At 40.7% G+C, this 21,849-nt stretch overlaps 1 protein-coding gene across 1 annotated transcript; it reads right to left on the bottom strand.

Moving 5' to 3' along the window:
* Window positions 1-8,593: 8,593 nt before the first annotated feature.
* Window positions 8,594-21,618, bottom strand: LOC116312256 (probable polypeptide N-acetylgalactosaminyltransferase 8). The gene is made up of 12 exons (XM_031729638.2): window positions 21,601-21,618; window positions 21,303-21,500; window positions 20,534-20,867; window positions 20,202-20,368; window positions 19,415-19,601; window positions 19,051-19,248; window positions 18,797-18,911; window positions 17,603-17,788; window positions 17,262-17,399; window positions 17,040-17,132; window positions 9,968-10,138; window positions 8,594-9,860 (listed from the first exon to the last, which is right to left on the bottom strand). The coding sequence occupies exons 2-12, from the start codon at window positions 21,478-21,480 to the stop codon at window positions 9,741-9,743; spliced, it is 1,887 nt and encodes a 628-aa protein (XP_031585498.1). The 5' UTR covers window positions 21,481-21,500; window positions 21,601-21,618; the 3' UTR covers window positions 8,594-9,740.
* Between the last annotated feature and the right edge of the window lie 231 nt (window positions 21,619-21,849).

Raw genomic sequence — 21,849 nt, 5'->3', positions numbered from 1 at the left:
TATTATGTTTATAAATTCTTTCCATATCTACAGGGAGTGCAGAATTATTAGGCAAGTTGTATTTTTGAGGAATAATTTTATTATTGAACAACAACCATGTTCTCAATGAACCCAAAAACTCATTAATATCAAAGCTGAATGTTTTTGGAAGTAGTTTTAGTTTGTTTTTAGTTTTAGCTATTTTAGGGGATATCTGTGTGTGCAGGTGACTATTACTGTGCATAATTATTAGGCAACTTAACAAAAACAAATATATACCCATTTCAATTATTTATTTTTACCAGTGAAACCAATATAACATCTCCACATTCACAAATATACATTTCTGACATTCAAAAACAAAACAAAAACAAATCAGCGACCAATATAGCCACCTTTCTTTGCAAGGGCACTCAAAAGCCTGCCATCCATGGATTCTGTCAGTGTTTTGATCTGTTCACCATCAACATTGCGTGCAGCAACAACCACAGCCTCCCAGACACTGTTCAGAGAGGTGTACTGTTTTCCCTCCTTGTAAATCTCACATTTGATGATGGACCACAGGTTCTCAATGGGGTTCAGATCAGGTGAACAAGGAGGCCATGTCATTAGTTTTTCTTCTTTTATACCCTTTCTTGCCAGCCACGCTGTGGAGTACTTGGACGCATGTGATGGAGCATTGTCCTGCATGAAAATCATGTTTTTCTTGAAGGATGCAGACTTCTTCCTGTACCACTGCTTGAAGAAGGTGTCTTCCAGAAACTGGCAGTAGGACTGGGAGTTGAGCTTGACTCCATCCTCAACCCGAAAAGGCCCCACAAGCTCATCTTTGATGATACCAGCCCAAACCAGTACTCCACCTCCACCTTGCTGGCGCCTGAGTCGGACTGGAGCTCTCTGCCCTTTACCAATCCAGCCACGGGCCCATCCATCTGGCCCATCAAGACTCACTCTCATTTCATCAGTCCATAAAACCTTAGAAAAATCAGTCTTGAGATATTTCTTGGCCCAGTCTTGACGTTTCAGCTTGTGTGTCTTGTTCAGTGGTGGTCGCCTCTTTCAGCCTTTCTTACCTTGGCCATGTCTCTGAGTATTGCACACCTTGTGCTTTTGGGCACTCCAGTGATGTTGCAGCTCTGAAATATGGCCAAACTGGTGGCAAGTGGCATCTTGGCAGCTGCACGCTTGACTTTTCTCAGTTCATGGGCAGTTATTTTGCGCCTTGGTTTTTCCACACGCTTCTTGCGACCCTGTTGACTATTTTGAATGAAACGCTTGATTGTTCAAAGATCACGCTTCAGAAGCTTTGCAATTTTAAGACTGCTGCATCCCTCTGCAAGATATCTCACTATTTTTGACTTTTCTGAGCCTGTCAAGTCCTTCTTTTGACCCATTTTGCCAAAGGAAAGGAAGTTGCCTAATAATTATGCACACCTGATATAGGGTGTTGATGTCATTAGACCACACCCCTTCTCATTACAGAGATGCACATCACCTAATATGGTTAATTGGTAGTAGGCTTTCGAGCCTATACAGCTTGGAGTAAGACAACATGCATGAAGAGGATGATGTGGACAAAATACTCATTTGCCTAATAATTCTGCACTCCCTGTATCTAAAACCGCTACTGGTTGTACATACTGGTTTTTACCTGTTCTACCTGTTCTTGCTGCAACTACTTCTTCCAAGAAATTTTGATAATAATTCTACCCTGTTGTTTGAGTTGGGAAAGGGACCATATTATCTTTACATTTTTGAGAGGGATTGTGTCTGCAGGTAGTTGACAGACAACAGGAGGGTAAACACTCTGTCTCATCAGATGAGAATTCTTCAGAATCAGGGTCCTCCTCAAAACGATCCTCTGTCTCTGACACATTCTCCTCTATGTCACTTTCACTTTCAAAGAGTTGTTTCAAAACCGCATTGACAGTAAGGTTTTTCGCAGAGGACATTTTTAATAGAGCATATAGATTGCAGAAAACACAGTGCACCTTTTATAAGTTTGCTCCTCCCTTATTTTGCATGAGCTGTCAATGTCCTCGGGGGAAATTCCCGCCCACCACCGCACAAGGAATATCAGTTCTAATTCAGCAGGTGTGAATATAGTAGGTCACAGACACACACTCACACACCTTCAATACTTGGATGTGAACAACTCCCTAGCCACACCGCGAGAAGTATCGAAGTTCTCATGGGAATGTTTTCCCCAACGTCCTTTCATGTATCAACTTCAAAGGACCAACTTTGCACCTGCACGTGTAAGGAACACACACACACACACACACACAGACGTGCTTTACATACACTGAAAAAAAGGCCATGTTGGATACACTTGATTCAATAGTGGACATTGGTTGCACACAAATGTTTTGCTTTGGCAGAAACTTAAACAACTGAGTTAAATCAACACATCTTATTCATATTCAATAAACCTGTGCATTTTGTGCTTATAAGACGTGACTGAAATAGTGATGCGCGAATCATGAACGAGTCGTTCAATACTCGAGAATCACTTTACTGACTCATGAATCATGATTCACAAGCCCAACTGACTCACTGACTCATCCCTGTTGCTGTTAGCAGCAATATATCTAGCTTATAATTAAAATTGTGGAGAAAAACACAACATCCAGTATCTTAACAAAAACATTTCTGCTCTGAACTGGAAGAAAAAACCCTGAGTAAAAGCTTACATCAAGACAATAGCTCCTCGGTTCACAGTAGCATTGCTCTGCTAACATGCTAACAGCACATTTGAGCTACTCACCCCCTCCTTTCCTGTGCTGAATTGTAGGGTAAGCAAATCACTCAGGACTCGCTCACCCCCTCCCTCCTGTGCTGAATCGTAGAGCCAGCGAATCACTCAGGACTCACTAACCCCCTCCCTCCTGTGCTGAATCGTAAGCCTAAGCGAATCACTCAGGACTCGCTCACCCCCTCCCTCCTGTGCTGAATCATAGAGCAAACGAATCACTCACTCACTCACTCACCCCCTCCCTCCGGGCTCACAGCTTCTTCTTCTTGGTTGGCAACCAATGTTAAGGCGCATTACCGCCCCCTGGCTCACAGCTCAGTGGACATTTAGATGAGAAAATATATACTTGACACATTTAAGGAAAATACTAATAAAAATAAAAATAAACAAAATAAATGTTCCCTTTAGGAATTTTTTTGCTCTTTTTTGCTTTATAAAATAGTTGTTTTCTTTTAGAATCACTCATCTTAGCAGTAGGATTTACATGAAAAGAGAAAAGAAATTAAGTTTGAGTGAATAGCTACCTTAACTGAGGCAGTTAAACAACTCCTTGGTGGCAGAGCCCCTGGTGTTGATGAGGTCCGCCCCGAGTTCCTGAAGGCTCTGGATGTTGTAGGGCTGTCCTGGTTGACACGCCTCTACAATGTTGCGTGGAGATCAGGGGCAGTACCCTGGACTGGCAGACCGGGTGGTGGTCCCCATCTTTAAGAGGGGAGACCGGAGGGTGTGTTCCAACTACAGGGGATCACACTCCTCAGCCTCCCTGGGAAAGTCTATGCCAGGGTGCTGGAAAGGAGAGTTCGTCCGTTAGTCGAACCTCGGATACAGGAGGAACAATGCGGTTTTCGTCCTGGTTGCGGAACACTGGACCAACTCTTTATCCTCTCAAGGATACTTGGGGTGCATGGGAGTTTGCCCAACCAGTCTACATGTGTTTTGTGGACTTGGAGAAGGCATTCGACCGTGTCCCTCGGGTGTCCTGTGGGAGGTGTTATGGGAGTATGGGGTGTCTGGCCCATTGCTACGGGCCATTCAATCCCTATACAACCGTTGCAAGAGTTTGGTTCGCATTGCCGGCAATAAGTCGGACTCGCTCCGGTGGGTGATGGGCTCCACCAGGGCTGCCCTTTGTCACCGGTTCTGTTCATAATTTTTATGGACAGGATTTCTAGGCGCAGCCAAGTGGCGGAGGGCTTTCACTTGGTGGCCTCAGAATCTCATCTCTGCTTTTTATGGATGATGTGGTTCTGTTGGCTTCATCAGGTGAGGGCCTCCAGCTCGCACTGGAACGGTTCGCAGCCGAGTGTGAAGCAGCGGGAATGAGGATCAGCACCTCCAAATCTGAGGCCAATCGGAGTGCCAACTCCGGGTCGGGGATGAGTTCCTGCCCCAAGTGGAGGAGTTCAAGTATCTTGGGGTCTTGTTCGCGAGTGATGGGAGAAGGGAGCCGGAGATCGACAGACGGATTGGTGCTTCGGCTGCAGTGATGCGGACGCTGCACCGGTCCGTCGTGGTGAAGAGGGAGCTGAGTGTAAAAGCGAAGCTCTCAATTTACCGGTCGATCTACGTCCCTACCCTCACCTATGGCCACGAGCTGTGGGTAGTGACCGAAAGAACGAGATCGCGGATACAAGCGGCAGAAATGAGCTTCCTCCGAAGGGTGGCTGGCCTCTCCCTTAGAGATAGGGTGAGAAGTTCGGCCATCCGGGAGAGGCTCAGAGTAGAGCCGCTGCTCCTCCACATCGAAAGGAGCCAGTTGAGGTGGTTCGGGCATCTGACAAGGATGCCTCCTGGGCGCTTCCTGGGTGAGGGGTTCCGGGCATGTCCCACCAGGAGGAGGCCCCGGGGCAGACCCAGGACACGCTGGAGAGATTATATCTCTCGGCTGGCCTGGGAACGCCTTGGTGTTCCCCCGGATAAGCTGGAGGAGGTGGCTGGGGAGAGGGAGGTCTGGGCTTCTCTGCTTAGGCTGCTGCCCCCGCGACCCGGCCTTGGATAAAGCGGATGAAGATGGATGGATGGATGGCTGAAAATGTACATTTTTTGCACTCTCTGGTCAACTGACTCAGTGAATCAAATGACTCAAAAAACCCGATTCACTTTGGTGAGTGACTCATTAAAACTCGATTCAGTAAAAAGAATCAAATTTACCATCACTAGACTGAAACATGTTTAGATGAAGAAAGTTGAGCTCTTGGAATATTTTAATCCTTCACAATTTTGTCATTTTATTTCAACACTAATCAATAGCTTTTACCCCAGTACTACTTGGTCACTTAAATAATACATGTTGTCTTCATATTACATAATGTTCAACAAAGTCAAGAGTAGGGATGGGTACCGGTGTCCGGTGCCATGATGGCACCGGTTCTGACATAAACGGTAGTAACCAGACCGAAAAGCAGCGCACATTTCGGTGCTTTATTTCGGTGCTTTTTTTTTCCTGAGCCAATTCTAGCCAATCATTTTACGTTTCGAGGATAGTAGGCGGGGCCAGGTACGTCACGTTCTTTTAGAGCAGAGCTACAGATTAAAAATGCCCAAGGCGGCGATCAAAAGTCTGGCTGTACTTCACAGCAAAGATGCAAACTCAGCAGCCTGCAACAAGTGCTTTAAGCTGATACTGTGATACTGTCAAAGGAGGTAACACCTCAAATCTGATGAAACACCTGGCGACGCATAGCGTTTTTTAAAGCCGAGAAATGCGCCGTGTTTGATAGCTTGCTGCGAGACCTCACACTGTGCACATCTACTGCGGTGTGGTGCCTGTTATCGGACCCGGAGTTAGCAACATCCCCAAAAACCGAAGAGGAGAGTCCTGGCCCCTAGCCCTGTCAGTGTAGCAGAAATGATGACGGATGATGATGGCAGCAGCAGCCGTTCTTCTCTGCGTGAGTAGCTTCATGTTGTTCGTGTGTAATTAACGTTGTGTAGGCTAACCACATTATTACATTAATGCATGTAAGGTGAACTAGCAAACACCGTCCTAGTTACATGCGGCTGTCTTCTTGTTTGATGGCAGATACTCCCTTCACCCTGGCCAAAAAGGCTAAAATGACCAAAGAAAAGTGGAAAACAGTTAAACATGAGAGGTTTTTGGACAAAGTTTGTGTTTTTTCCACTGTTTAAGCACTGCTTCCAGCCAAGAGTGATACCATATATGCCCTATAGCTGCAGAAAAGGGTAACATTGTATTCTTTTTACAAAAAAACAGCTGAACATGAGAGGTTTTTGGACAAAGTTTGTGTTTTTTTCATTGTTTAAGCACTGCTTCCAGCCAAGAGTGATACCATATATGCCCTATAGCTGCAGAAAAGGCTAACATTGTTATCTTTTTCCAAAAAAAACAGCTGAACATGAGAGGTTTTAGGACAAAGTTTGTGTTCTCCATTCTTTAAGCACCGGTTTGAGCACCGTTTAAGCACCGGCACCGTTTCAAAAGTACCGGTTTGGCACCGGTATCGGATAAAACCTAAACGATACCCATCCCTAGTCAAGAGTCTGGTTACCATAAAAATTTAATGGCTTTACAGCAACTACCGTCCTCCTATCTTTATCCTGGTTGCAGGGGGACTGGGGTATAACCCTGAAGTGATAGGTTAAGAGGCAGGGTACAGCCTGGACAGCTCACCAGTCTATCACATAGAGACAAACAACCATTTGCACTCACATTCACTGGGAATTTGGAATCCCCTATTAACCTAAGCGAACTATAACAACTATATGACTTTTAACTGTGGGAGGACACCAGAATACCCAGAGAGAAACCACTGCAAACTAGCCAGATTATAGATTTGAACTCAGGACCTGCTTACTGGGAGGCAACAGCACAAACCGCCATGCCACCAATCCAGGCTTAATGCAGAATTTTCTGTACGTTTTTGTCCATGACAGGTTGAACCACAATAAAAAGCAATAACATACACGTGGTGTGTGTCTAGTTGTCTGCCTCTTATAACTCCAGTGATTTTTCTGCAGTTTGAAATCTCATGTGAGCTTATTAATTTCATGAGTCCAGCAACTAACCACTAGATTGTATCAGGTCATCTCAACAAGAACACATTAAGTTGTTGAATTTCGTACAGATCCTACATGATTTAATTACGTTCAAGAAAGACACATGACATTTTTGTGTTCAAATTACAAGGTAGACTTTTTTAATGTAACAGCCACCCAATTTACTTCTTTCGGTATACCAAAAAAAGTAGAGGCGGCTGCTCGACTTGACTGAGATGAATGCCTTCCTCAAACCACGATCCAAAGCGCGCAAGACTGAAATCCTGTGCGCTGTCACAGGGTTTAACATTGCTATATTATTGACTTACTTCACTTGAACATGATATGAACAATTTAATCTACCCGCTCTGCATATTATGTCGTTTCTACACTATATAGTTACACTTAACTTTAAAGCATGAGGCATTTGTGTTAAATACAAGCAAGATACTTACATAAATCCAAGAGCTGGCCAATCCCTTTTTTTTCAGTGTAGCTAACAACAAATTGGGGTCAAATTGAGCCCAGAAGAACACCGGTGTATGCAAAATGTGTACAGCACATTGAAAAAATATCTTAAACATGTGATGCTTGTCTCTATCAAATTAGGAAAAGTCATGAAATATGAAGCCAAAAAAAAAGTTAGCTTAGCTAGCTAAGCTAAGCTACCCGAGTTTAACCAACCTTAATAATTTCTTAAAATCTATATTTTAATACATATAATATTCATGTGATTCACAGTAGAAGCATTAAGATTTATTTTTTTTCAGTAAAATAGTAGAGTGCTTTTGATTTGAAATTGAACAGGAAATGTTGAGTCTGTTTAAACAGTATAATTAATTTAACAGAATAGGATCTGCTTGAAAGTAAGCAGAGCAATCAATTATACTGAAACATAAGGAAAAAGAAACATGCAGTTATATTCAGCACTGTGTAAATAAAGGAGAAAATCCATTGTTCTAAATTAACTTCAGTGCTTTAGAAATATCAAACAGTATTGTGATGTGTTTCATCTTTACTTGCTAATATAAAACTTAAAAGAAAATTGAATGAATTGTGCCACTGAATGTAACTAGCGTTCACAGCATGTACAAAGGGTGTTTGACACTTTAAACTGGACCATGGGAGAACACAGAGATAGAACTTGTTGAAGTACACCGACTTCACAGATTCTTTTTGATGAGGCGGAGACTTTTACTTCCAAAATCAGATGTCTTTATTTGTGCTTTACAATAAAATACAGATGCATCCGTAGACCCAGCTAACTAGCCTACTTCCGCTACGCCTAGCGAGGTCTGGCTCACAACCAGAAGCCAACACAATCTTGTGGTATGGTGTCCCGCCCATTGTACCACCCCTTAAAGTGTCCTGCCTCCGGTCTTCCCCACCTCTGCACTCTAGATCACATAAACAAACCCCAGCTCTCTAATCTTCTACACCTACAATATTAAATATAAAATCATGGGTACATAATCACATGTAACACAAGCACCCCTTCCACAAACTATAAAATACAACTTCATTGTTATGAATACAAAAATAAAAGAAATGCTGGCAAAAATCCTGTAAATTCATGAGCCAATAGTTTAATGACTAATGAATCCTGCTTCTAGTACAATCCTTTAATTAAAATAAATAAATAAATAAATGAAGAATTCTTTATGTAATTGCATCACAGTCTATTCTGGGGTGCACCTTTACTGAGCTTAAAAAACAAACATTAGCCTTTTTCATAAGTTCTTTTTATTTCCAAGTATTCCAGTATTTGAAAAAAATGTTAACATATCAGTTTTAATCCTCAGATCACTAATCCCTCAACTAATAACAGACATACATTCTATATGAGATAAGAATTGAGCCAACTTAACTGAAACAAAGGCCCAAATATAGGCCTATTTTTACTTGATGGGAAAAAAAAGTTCTGCGAGAGAGAAAGTACAAACCAGAGTACGACCCGGACACTTTAAACAATTCAAGTAATCCAATAAACAGAGTTGTTACACACTAATCTTACTCAGCTGTATTACAACATACCAACCACCAGACATCACAAAGGTAAAGATCCATTTTTTTAAAGATTAGTTCATTATGAAAGCTGAACTTTGTAAAACTTCAGACGACCACACAAGAAAAACCTGTTTAAACAGTAGCAATAAAAACTCCAAGTCCAGGAGAACAGTCATCGAGATTTCATATATAGGGAAAATGTTTGTATTGCAATTTTATTATGCACTACATTCCACAGAACACAAAACAGTCAGACCTCTGTTCCCTTTCAGGCATGCAACCTAATGTTAGTCATGATGATATGAAACATTTTTCCAATGAAATGATGATCATTCGGCTTTACTTAATTTATTTTTCATTGATAATATCAGACATAAGATCTATAAAAATAGATGTCAAAACCTTTTAGCCACCCACTAGCCCCAAAAGGATGAATATAAACCATAAATATTGCCTGTTAAACTACTGGAAACCCATGTACTTCAAACTTGTAAGAGACACATTAAATGTGTAATTAAACTAAAAACTAAAAAACATTATTTTATGGTCTCTAATGTAGCTGAAACTTAAAGAATAAAACAACACTTTAAAACCCAAATTTCTAAGTTTTACCTGTACTTGAACAGAATATGTGAAGATGTCACTGAGGAAAATGGATTTGCTGTATAGTGTGCATAGCTGCATAAGATATAGTGTTGTAGGCAAATGCAGTGTAATTCATGCCACTTCTAGTAAAGGCAAGTATACTTGGCAACACCTTGCTAGAGTTTTACACCTGTGTCACTTGTAACTCTTGTAACTCAAATGTTGAGAAAGACTCAAAGTGTGTTGTGATACAAAAATGTTTTATATTTAGTGTCTGCTTATTCAAATATCTTGCCTTTAAAAAACTTTAATAAACACACACATTAAAAATATTGGAAGCAAAAGTAAAAGTGATATTCTCAATAGAGCACCCAGGTGCAACTTATACACTGCTCTATGAGAAGAGGTAAAATACACTTTAAAAGGATTTGATTATCTGTTTACTTTGCCATCTTTGACCTGTACATTCCTGTATTATAAGTTTCTGGTTTATAATTTCCAGGCATCGTTTTGTCTGTCTGTTTTTCAGTTCTTTGCCCTGGGAAAGAAAACAAAGTGTTAAAAAATTCTGCCAATTTGTACAGTTTTAAGACTAACAGTGCTCATTCAACCTGTTCTGAGATGCAGCAAATAACTTTGTAGTACCTGAGTGAAGTCCCAGTATATCCCCATTCCTTTCTGTATAGCCTCTTTACAGTTGTACAGGCCAGGCTCAGTTTCTTTTGTGCCAATGTCAGCTAAGCATCGGTTGTCATTGTACTTATGTGACTTGATGCCGCCAATGTAGAGCTCACCCGTTCCACGATAATATGTGAACTTAGAAAGAAAGAAATAGAGAGACACAGAGATCAAAATGAGATTAGGTGTTAAAAAGGCTATCAAATGACAACAGCTTTGTAAAGCACAGGGTACAATAATTAGCTTCAGCCATTAAAATTTGCAATGACTACACCTAATTTGAATTTGGTTATTTCTGTTCTGTTGTCTTGCAATGGTACCTGCTTTCTCCACCAGTGTGTAAATTAAAAAGGTGATTTAATTTAAAAGAACTTCAATATTAAGTTCTAGTCTAACATCCTGAGGTGTCTGAGGGAGAACATTCAGCACTTATTTTTATCTACAACCATTTTTATTTTTGTTTTGAACTTCAATAACAAAACAGAAAACAAACAAACAAATAAACAAACAAAAAACTCACTTATCATATTCTTTCTTCACATACCAAACCCCACACCAACCACTCTCTAATTACCCCTCTCCCCCTCAAGTTACAGAAAGCCAGCTAGTGAAGGGAAGTGTTGGGAAGGTTACTTTTAAAATGTATTCCACTACAGATTACAGAATACATGCCCCAAAATGTATTCTGTAACGTATTCCGTTACGTTACTCAATGAGGGTAAGGTATTCTGAATACTTTGGATTACTTAATATATTATCATGCTTTTTACAACTACATGAATGTACTATTGCTGTGTGATTTATTACTATTACTGAAGGTCCGCGGCTCCAAACCATAGTAAAGCAACCTCTGGCTAATACGTCGGTTCCGTGTCGGGCTCGTAGCCGAAAAATAGCTGTACTTTGTTGTCTGGGTCAAGTTTGAGACAGAGAGAGGCGTTGAAAGGCTGCTCCAACTGAACTTATTTTTTCGGAGGAAAACACGAACACGGTGTACAGTCGAGTCTTAATAGCTTAGTTACAACTGGGCTCGTCAGGCACTCTTTTTGGCTGCAGTGGTTATTATTATATTTACATGCTTCCAGCTCCCGTTTCTGCTCGATGATAACTCGTAATTTTCCACTCTCATTTTTCTCTCTCCTCGCGCTCACAGACGCATAACGGGTATGGCAGTCCATTCTCCCTGCAGCACGGACTACACTGCCCATGAGGCTACATTCTTTAGGGCTATGCCTGTAGCATTCTGCCTATTAGCTTAGCACAACAACAACAAAAAAGCTGCGTCCCAAATAGAGCTGGGCAATAAAACGATAACGATATGTATTGCGAAATAACTTTTTCTCGATAGAAAAATTAAACTATTGCGATAGGCCTCATCTCTCTTGTCCTCTTAAAAAAAAGAAAAAAGAACAGCCAATCCAAATTAAGTAGCGCAGAGCCGAACCAATCACAGCCGCAGCGTCCACGTCCACGTGACTTGTTACGTGCAGCACAAGCGCCAAAGGCGCACATGTGTGTATTTGTTTTGCAGCCGTGCAGCCCGGGTAATGAAGGAAATGAGTTTGCCGACTACAGAAAAATCAACCGAGAGCGTGAGCGAAGGTTACGAAAAAAACAGATGATGGTTCCAATACCGGAGAGCTTGTCGAACGGAAGGGCCACAGAAGTTCCGTGGTGTGTGAAGGTATTTCGGCTATTTCAAGTCTGACAAAAAACAGAGTAGCGCCAGCACTGTAAATTGTGCCGAAAGCAAGTCTGGAAATACAATAAAGCGGTGCATGCTCAATCTCTGACTGAAAGCACTAATTCGTCATTCGGCTTTTGTCAGACTAAAGTAACTGTTAAAACTGTTTGAAAAGCTAGGCTATACAACAAGGAGAGATTAAGAATTTCCTTTTAGTTCTCAGTTTATTTGATATTGACAAAAGTTAGTCAATTTTGTCTGTTCTTCTGTAAAACGAACTAAGATTTATTTTTAGAATTAATATTTTGTTTCTAAGTGGAATTGACAATTTAGTGGTCTGTTTTGTTTGTTCTATTTTGACACTTAAACGCTTTAGCGGCTGCCTTTTGTGTAGTTTGCAATATTTGCCTTTATTTATCTGAAACTGAAGTCTCATGTTCCTTAAGTACATCTGCCCTGTTGAACTTATTATGGGAAATAAATATTTTAATTAAAACAAGCTGCTAATTATTTCACATTTTACTTGTGAGCAATGGCACATTTAAATCTTACAAATATAGTTATTTGGCTTATATCGTGATATATATCGTTATCGCCTGAAATGAAAAAAAAAAACATCGTGATATGAAAAAATCTTATATCGCCCAGCTCTAGTGCCAAAACGTTGGCTGCATCCTTCGGAGGACCCAGCCTTCGCGGTCTACATGGGCCGGGTCCTTCAAAGACCGAGAAGGCCGGAAGTGCGAGGCTGTGAAATGGGACGGTCTAGCCTTCAGATTTGCGTCACCGCTGTGTCGGTGGAGTTTAATAAACTCGGCCGTCTGCTCCTTGCTATCTAAAATATAACAGGACACTGGCGTAAATTCTCGACCGTCTCACACTTCTGTTTAATCAGTTTTCTGTTTAACGTTTATTCAGCTGTGTGAAAATCCCGGAGGAACCCACCCGATGGATTAATAAAGTTTTATTTAATCTAATAATTTTGATCTCAGCCAAACCGATTTACTCCGGAACAAATAAAACACCGAAAAGGCAAACAATTACATTTTTAAGTTATCCGAGTGACTTATATATCATGTTTAACCTGAGTAGCGAAAGAGCGGGGGTCTGAAAACGATGAAGCCGGGAGTCCGCTGCTCTCGCCGGCTGGAGTGACCATTGAACCCCCCCGGCTTGCTATCGAGCGGGTGGGTAACAGACGTCTCCGAAAATGTTGGCACACTTTTGCAAATATACGATGTCTTGATAAACCAAGCAGATATTTGTAATTTGCACAGCTACTTTCTCGCCTGAAAATATGTTAAAAGTTTATTTTGTGACCCAGAAAGATTAATAAGACTAATTTTAAAACTTAGTAGCGGCCGCCATTGTTGGCAGCTGAAATTTAGCTGGGCAGCGCTATATGAATTCTGGGATATGGTGGGCCACGAAGGACACACCGACCCATCCTTCAAATTCGGAAAATGAAGGACGCATTTGTCGGCCGCATTTGAAGGAGTCGACGAATTGGGACAGCCTTCGTCGCCGGGCTGTGACGTAATCGGCCTTCAAATGCGGCCTCCGGAGGATGCAACTGACGTTTTGGGACACAGCTAAAGGCGCTCTCTCACCCAGGAAACACACAGTCGCAGAGAAAGTGTGCGTCACCCTGTAACCATGGCAACCGTAACGCTGCCGCCTGGAACAACAGAACATAGCTGTCAAACAAAACCCAAACAGTCCTGACCCGCGACAATATGAAACAGGAAAATACCGCCGTGTAATCCATTTATTTCAACAAAGTAAATGTATTCTAATACCACATTTTTAAACGGTAACTGTAACAGAATACAGTTACTCATGTTTTGTATTTTAAATACGTAACGGCGGTACATGTATTCCATTACTTCCCAACACAGGTGAAGGGGGACCAAATACAATTATATTGGTACAATTTGTCTAATAAACCATAAGTCACTTTTTCATAAGATGCGAACTTAACCATCGTCATTAGCCATTCCTCATTAACAAGACCCGTTGTGCCGTAGTAAGAGCCAGGATAATCAATTTTTTTGTATAGCAGGAAAAGTCTCCATTAGAGAGTTCTGTAGTTATACCAAGTATGGACAATTTTGATGAGATACCAAATATTCTTTTCAAAAAACTGAAAATGACCTCCATTATCTTTTCCCACCAGTCCTGAAGTGCAGAACAGCTCCATAAGGCATGTAAAACCGAAAGATTTTGACCGTCACATCTCCAGCAATTGTCTGTAGGGGCCAAGTTCCATTTATACAATTGTTGCGGTGTTCGATGCCACCTATGGGTTATCTTAAGTTAGATAGATCTACTGCCTATTTCTTTATACATAGTATTAATGTTATGGAGACAAGCGTCCCATTCAACTGAAGATATGTCCAATGCCAGGTCCTGGGCCCAATAGCCCTTAAGTTTAAGAAGAGGATCAACTAACCGATCCTGCAATAAATAATAAATCTCAGAAGTGATACCATTACCCAAGGATGATCTCGAGAGCAGTACTTCTACAGGGCTGCCCATAGGACAACTCAAGGGGGTTCCCAGCCACTTTGATAGTGAGCTGTGTATTTGAACATCTCCAGAATTGATTAAGCTGCTCCACAACTTGATCAAAGCTTAAAAAACATTTGGTCCCACAGTCAAACAAATCTGATACATAGAGGATACCTGCCTCATGCCACTCTAGCCAGTCAACCGGTGTCCCCCCAATTAAATTATAGAAAGCTTTGGCAGATTTATATCGGTAAAGAACGATTCAAATTCACGTTCGTCTTAACTACCTTGTTTAGAGCAAAGATTATTGTAAAGGGCCCTGAATTCATCATTTATCTGTCTGGTAGAAGTTGAAATAATCCCGTCTGATTGTCGAATGCCCGGGATATGGTTCATACTGTCTTTCTGTTTAAGATGATGTAAACAGCTCGGCTTTTCTCCCATTTCCCAATATGCTTGATTTATATGAAAAAAAGCATATTCTGCCCTTTTGTCTGCCTGAGGGAAAACATTTAGTACTTATAACCTCAGTTATGATGAATGTCATTGCGTCCAGGGACACAGTGTATTGAAAATAGGAATTTAGTGTACACGCAAACAATTTTATGTTGGATATTGAATTCATGGTGCACGATCCCAGTGAATTTTGTAATAAATAAATATCTTGCACTCTATAGTTCTCATGGTCTGTCAGTCCTCGATGGTTAACGTGCCTTTTTGTTGTGTTTTTGTCAACTTCCCTCCTGGTCCACTGCTTCCCTCTGTGTGTGTGTGTGTGTTGATTTGTGGGCAATGCCAGGCCTGAGATGTTCCAGCGCTAAAGCCAGCCACACCTGTTGTCAATCAGGATTCACCTGTTGCTACTGATGATCCCTGTCAGCAGCTCGCTACTTAACCCTTGTGTGGTGTTCGTATTTTTTTTACTCAGCCAGTGTTCATGGGTCTGGTGGACCCGCTAGAGTTTTGGCTTTCCAATTAACACTATCAAACAATTTTATGTTAAATTACTCAGCAGATGTTTACTTTATCCCAATTACGAGCCATGTGAACATCAAACATGGTTAATTTTTTCCTTTTACCTTTGTTCGATCACATTTATGAATTAATGTGCTTCTCGTTTTTTGTCAATAAAATGTTATAAAAAAAATAAAATCAGTTCTAATCAAGTGTACATATCCTTATCCCATATTTTGCAGGTTTTGATGGTATATACTGCCTAAAGGGGCAACGGCCTCTAAATGGCATGGGTCTCACAGACCCGAACACCATACAAGGGTTAATGGAGTGGCTGGACTTCAGTTGATGCTGGATAGTGATGGGATTTCCGGCTCTTTTTAGAGAAGCGGCTCTTTCGGCTCGGCTCACTAAAAAGAGCCGGCTCTTTCAGCTCCCAACCGGCTCTTCAGGTTGTTTTGTTGCTTTAATTAATTTATTATTAACAACAATATAAAATTATGCACAAATGGAATTACTAATGTAAAAAAACCCAGTGGTTTTATTTATATATGTTTATATATAAATATATACGGTGGTCCCTAGAGACAAAGCACGTACAAACTCCAAAGCATGTACAAACTCCAAAACACATTTCTAGCGTTAACTGAACTTCCAAAACAGAGCTACCTAGATCCTTTAAATTACACAATTGAAAGCATATGTGTATTGTTTGTGTATTTATACACAAGCGCTCATATATATTCAAATAATTTAAAAAATGTTCATTTACCTGTTACTACCACACACCAAATCCGGTCGTTGGTACTTCCTGGCTTGTGTAGCCAGATTTATTTATTACATAAAATGTAATAAATAAATCATATAATACAAAAACAACTATTTATATTTCAACTTTTAACTATTTCAATTTTCAGCTTTTTCCTTTTAAACAAATTTAAAGTGAAACAACACAAAACACTGCAAACCACAACACAATACAATATAAATTAAAATATGAAAACAAAAAGAAGATGCACATTCTCTGTCATATGGGCCTGCATGAATAAACTCTGAATCCTTTATCATCCGCTACTGAAAATAGTTGTGGATGATTACTATACCTTTCTAATGTGACATTGTTGTCCCTGGCTCTCTTTCTCTCTCTTTCCCTCCCGCTCTGTTCCTGTGCTACTGCAAGTGTAACTACAGCCCCTCCCCCCTCTTCCCAGCGCAAAGCACAAGGCTCGCGTGCGGAGTGAAGCGGGAAAAAAGTGCAAGAGAGAGGGTGAGAGAAAGAAAGAAAAAAACCCACTCGCGTCGTTCACTTCAAAGAGCCGGCTCTAAAAGCCGTTTCGTTCGGGACCGACACATCACTAGTGCTGGATTGTTGAGTGACACAGTTAGTACAGTCCCGGCTCTGAGGTGAACCTATCTTTGTCCTTCGTCTGAGAGAAATGTTTAACTAATTTTCATGTCTTGCTTTGCCAGGAACCTGGAAAGGGGACTTTCGGTGGGAGCTGAGCACAGCTGCAAATATTGTGTTTGGATTTCACCTCGCAGTTTTTGGGAGTTTGGAAGGAATCAGGGTTTTGGCACCTGTCTACACTTCACTGTTTATTTTTCAAAGTAAACCTCACATAAATAAATTCATAATTAAATTTCATTTTAAATTTATTGCGTAAAAATATATTGTGCTGTGCAATTTGTTAAGGTAGTTGGAGGAGGGGGGGGATGGGATTCATGCTGAAAGAAGTTTGAAAAACTCATAAATATGTATCAAATGTGACATTAGGCTTTAAAAGGTTAAATCAGTTTTCGGTGTTTTTTGTTCTTATTTCAACTTTACAACTGCACTGCCTCATAATCATGATCACCAACATGATTATGATTATAAGGCACTTCACTTACTTGAGGTTGATAGTAGTGGCAATTGTAGGCAATAGGTGTGTGACCTGGTACTGGACCTTGGTCTATGCACATGTCAGCGTCAAGGTTCTTCATCTGTCATTAGGAGAACACTATGAATATTACAAATGGAAACACGCAAATCATCTAATACACTGATTCCCACACATCCCGCAGGACTTGACTGGGCCCAACATACTAAGCAACACAGAAAAGTAAACTTACTCCTCCATATGCGAGTAGGTTATTCAAGGGATCCAGCTTAGGATACACATTATCCAGGTACCATTTGAAAGGTTTACAGTTCAGCCTTTCTCTGAGTTTCTTCCTCTCTGAAATGTCGCCTATGTCAATTCCATGATTCTGCAGGAACACAGAAAAACATGTGAATCAATTCATTGATTTTGACTGAGGAAGAATTTGAAGAAAAATTTTCCTTAAGTGTTGATGTTAAAAACACAAAGAGCGCTCAACGCCTGATATCACCTCATGATGCTGTGAACAGGAGAATAAAATATCCTTTATAGAAAACATAATTTGCTGTTTGTGTCAGTGCCTGAAAACACCTCAAATGGCAAGTTCCAAGCCAAGTTAACATTGTGCTTGTATTCATCCATCCAGATCTCTGCAACTCTGAGGGCATTTCTCTTCATGGCAGGAGCCAGGTCAGGCATGTAGGGCTTGTGGGCCCTCTCGATGTGGGCGATCTTGGAACATGGAACAACTTCAATACTGCCTCCACATGTCCATACCTACATGAAAAAATGTGTATTGCAAAATTTAGATAATTGATCACTAATGACTGTGCATGGGTAAAAATGTTTTGATGCATTCTGAATCATCCAGGTAAGTCAATCTGCAAAGGTTGATTCTGTTCATCTGGACATAGCGTTTTGTGGGACAAGTCTAGTACAGTATGAACCATATCCCGGGCATTTGAAAATCGGACGGGATTATTTCAACTTCTACCAGACAGATAGATGATGAATTCAGGGTCTCCTGAATTTGGGTCCCCCGACACAAACAGAGTAACATAGTGTACGCTGTTAAGTGCCAGGAGGATTGCCAGGATTTATACATCGGGGAAACCAAACAACCTCTGGCGAAGAGGATGGCACAACAAAGAAGAGCTACCTCGTCAGGCCAGGACTCTGCAGTCTATTTATACCTACAGGCCAGTGGAAACGCTTTCATAATGAGGATGTACACATCCTGGACAGGGAGTAACGCTGGTTCGAGCGCAGAGTCAAGGAGGCCATTTACGTGAAAAGGGAAAGACCATCTCTGAATCGAGGAGGGGGCCTAAGGGTACATCTGTCACCATCTTACAATGCTGTGATCGTAGCCATTCCCCAATTCTCTGTGAATGGTACTCATGCCCATTGATCAGTGGACTTTAATCAGTGGGTTTTGATCAATGGTCATGAGAATTTGCATAATCAGGATGAAGGAACCGACCTCCCAGCCTATTGTTCCTTCAGTGGGCTGGTTTCAGTCATTATGCAAATGTACTATTTGTAAGATTGGGGAAACCTGCAGTCAGCTGAGACTGAAGAAGTCACTTGGATGAGTGACGAAATGTTTCTCCCACAAAACGCTACGTCCAGATGAACAGAATCAACCTTTGGAGAGAAGGGTAAAAAAGGCATTTTAAATGATCCGTCGACTATAACAAAATCCAGCAGGTCTAGCTCCACAACTATTCTTTAAAATCATTACTATGAAAGATGATTTTATGACTCGTTGTGGTCTTTACTCACACGAATTCCCAGCTCAACATTTTCTCCACCATACACTTTCATTCCTTCATCAAGGACTCCAATTTCCCCCAGAAACTTTCTATCAGCAACCAGGATCCCCATGACAGATGGACTCCTAAAGTCAAAGAAAAGATCTCTATTTTACAAGTACTTTATATATTTTTATTATAATTAAAAAAATTAATTGATGTATGATAACAATAGAGTTAATATGGCTGTTATATTGGTTAAACACTGATTTGAACTGAACTTACTTGCCAGGCAGTGAACCATCATTAAGTTTGTAATACTCAGGTGTAAAACTCTCATACATGCACCACAGAGCCCAGTCGAAGGCGTGTGCACTGGGATGATATTTATTAACCTTGAGATCATCAAAGTTGACTTTATCAAACACTGGGGAAACCACCACAGTTCTGTCAGCTTTAATCTGTGTCAGCAGTGGTTCAGCCCTGTATGAACAAGGGGAAAAACTTTACATGTAAGAACTAGAAGTTAGACACTTAAAGACTTAAATGTGAGCACACACCTAGCTATCTGACTTAAAAATGTCCTGATAACAGAAAATATAACACCTAAACAAGTGAATGAAAACATGCACTTTTGCCATGTTCCTACCACATCTCATGGACTTCAATGTGTGCGTCCAGGATGGCCACCACGTCAGCAGTAGCAGCCCTCCACCCGGATGCTCTTGCTGAAGCGAGACCTCTCTGCTCACTGTGCCTCACTCTCACAATACGGAGATTAGGGTTCTCCTGCTCAAGCGACTTCACATACATGTCAAGGTCACCCTTCAGATTTTCTGAATTGTAAAGAGAAAATTATACTTTGTAGAATTTGTTTTGCTGTTCCCTGAGTTTTCGGCTGGGTCGGTGATACTATAGTAATTGATCTAAACCTCTGCCAGGAACAGACTGGAGACCCATTCAGAGTGTACACTGTCTCTTGCTGTATGACATGAGGGAGAGGCTTCAGCCATCCTGTGACCCTGAACTTGATAAGCAGAAGAAACTGGCTGAATGGATCAATTTAAATCAACCAAGCAAGAAAACTAGTTTGACCACAAACGTGTGTGACATGTCACAGCCTCTGCAGGAGAAGTGCATTTACAAAACCACTGTTTTAAAGTTTTAACTGATCAGAGTGATCAACTGTAATATAATTCAGAGCATTTTCAATAGCTTAATTAGCTATTTGTACATAGCTTGTGGATGATTAGAAGTGTTTTGTACATCTAACAGATAATCTTCACATAGCTTTCAATGATTTGCTTGAACTGGTAGACATATACAGGAAAGGATTCTGAGAGGCATTTACATATGACAACAGTTACAGTCTGCACTCATTGGCAGTAATTTGCATGGTCTATAATTAGAGTTGTTTTTTAAAATAACCAAATTACCATTAGAACTATTGTCATCCACCATTATTATCTCCTTCAGCAGGTTTTTAGGAGTTTGGTCGATGATGCTGCGCAGGGCTCTTTGGAGAACAGACAGGGCTTCATCCAGGTAGATGAGCACCACACTGAGACTTGGCAGGTCCTTGGGGTAACTCTTTTTCAAACACCTATTTATTAGAAAAGAATGATATGAAATACTACTGTATTTGATCACAAATATGAAATATTTTAGCAAGAAATGAACTGGGTGAACTTCATTATTTTGGTTTTTGTCTTTGAATGTACATGACCGAGAAAGAAAGATTAAAATCATATAAAACTAAAAGTTGTACCGAGGATCCCTGGTATCTGGAAGAGGTCGATCCAGAGGGAGGCGATCGCTCAGAAAAACATTGTACCCATACTTCTCATACAGGCTCTGAGCCTCTCTTTGGTCATCCTCAGAGAGATCTTCCCCCCATTTCTTGAACAAGGCTGACTGAGGGAACAGTTTTTCAGACTTTTTCATTTGGGTTGCCTTGTTTTGGGGTTGGATATTTGCATCACCTTCCTTCTGCTTCTCTGGTTGCTGTTGGACCTCTGCTGATTTTCTATGTCTGTGCCTGTCTTCTTCTAACATCTTCTGCATGTCATCCTGCTTTTGCTCAAAACGTCTAAGTGCATCGTCTTCAGTAGAACATGAGCAAAAAATGATCAAGGAAATGGCAAAGTTAATATTCCTACTAAACAAGACAGACACACTGCACAAAAGTTAAAATTACAGCATAAAACACATTTATAGTAAAAGTAAAATCATCCACATTATAATTTGACCTCATCTGTCATTAATAATGTGCAAAAGTTCAGTTAAAAGCTATTCATCTTTTTTTCATAACTACACATATTGTCATTCCATGACAGTCTTTTATATTTTTTCTTACTTTTTAATAAACATTTTTAAATATTACGTCTTCAATACATGTGCAGGCAATACCCTTTCCTGCCTCTCAACTTATTTTTACTATTTTAACTTCTTTTATTACTGGATCTCTCTTTATTTGTGGTGCAAATACTATGGGTGCCATGAAATCATAAGTAATATTTATATGTGACTGAACTCACTTAGATTGCTGATGCTTGTCTCCAAGCTGGAAAAACTCCATAACATCTGCGATGTGCCCAAATCTTTATCGGTATCTTCACCATGTTGGTATCCGTTCTTCAGAAACATGCCCAAAAAGAGGATCCCCACTATGGTCCCCAGTAAATAGAACGACTGCGTTTTCCACGCTCCCCTCATAGTGATAACACACTGACCTCCTAGTCAGCAAAATAAAACATTAGACACACTTAGACATAAATTGAATCTAGGTGCTAAACTGGTGAGATCGAGTAGTTGTACCGACTGTGGTGCACTTACATTCGGCTGAGAATGATCCCAAGTAAGAACAATAGCCGGTTTATCCACACTACCCTCATAATGATAACTCATTGAATTCCTAACGAGATAGTAACACCTCAGAGAACACGTAAGGTAAGCTCACCTACTGATCTGACGGGATCGACTGGTTTGTACTTATAGTACTTTGCAGGTGCATATAATTTGCTTATAACGCCTTCATTTTTAACATACTGCTCAATGAAAAGACAACTGTTGTTTGGATATACC

This window comes from Oreochromis aureus, linkage group 23, assembly GCF_013358895.1.
Source record: "Oreochromis aureus strain Israel breed Guangdong linkage group 23, ZZ_aureus, whole genome shotgun sequence".
Lineage (NCBI taxonomy): Eukaryota > Metazoa > Chordata > Actinopteri > Cichliformes > Cichlidae > Oreochromis > Oreochromis aureus.
This window is presented reverse-complemented; position numbering and strand designations above follow the sequence as displayed.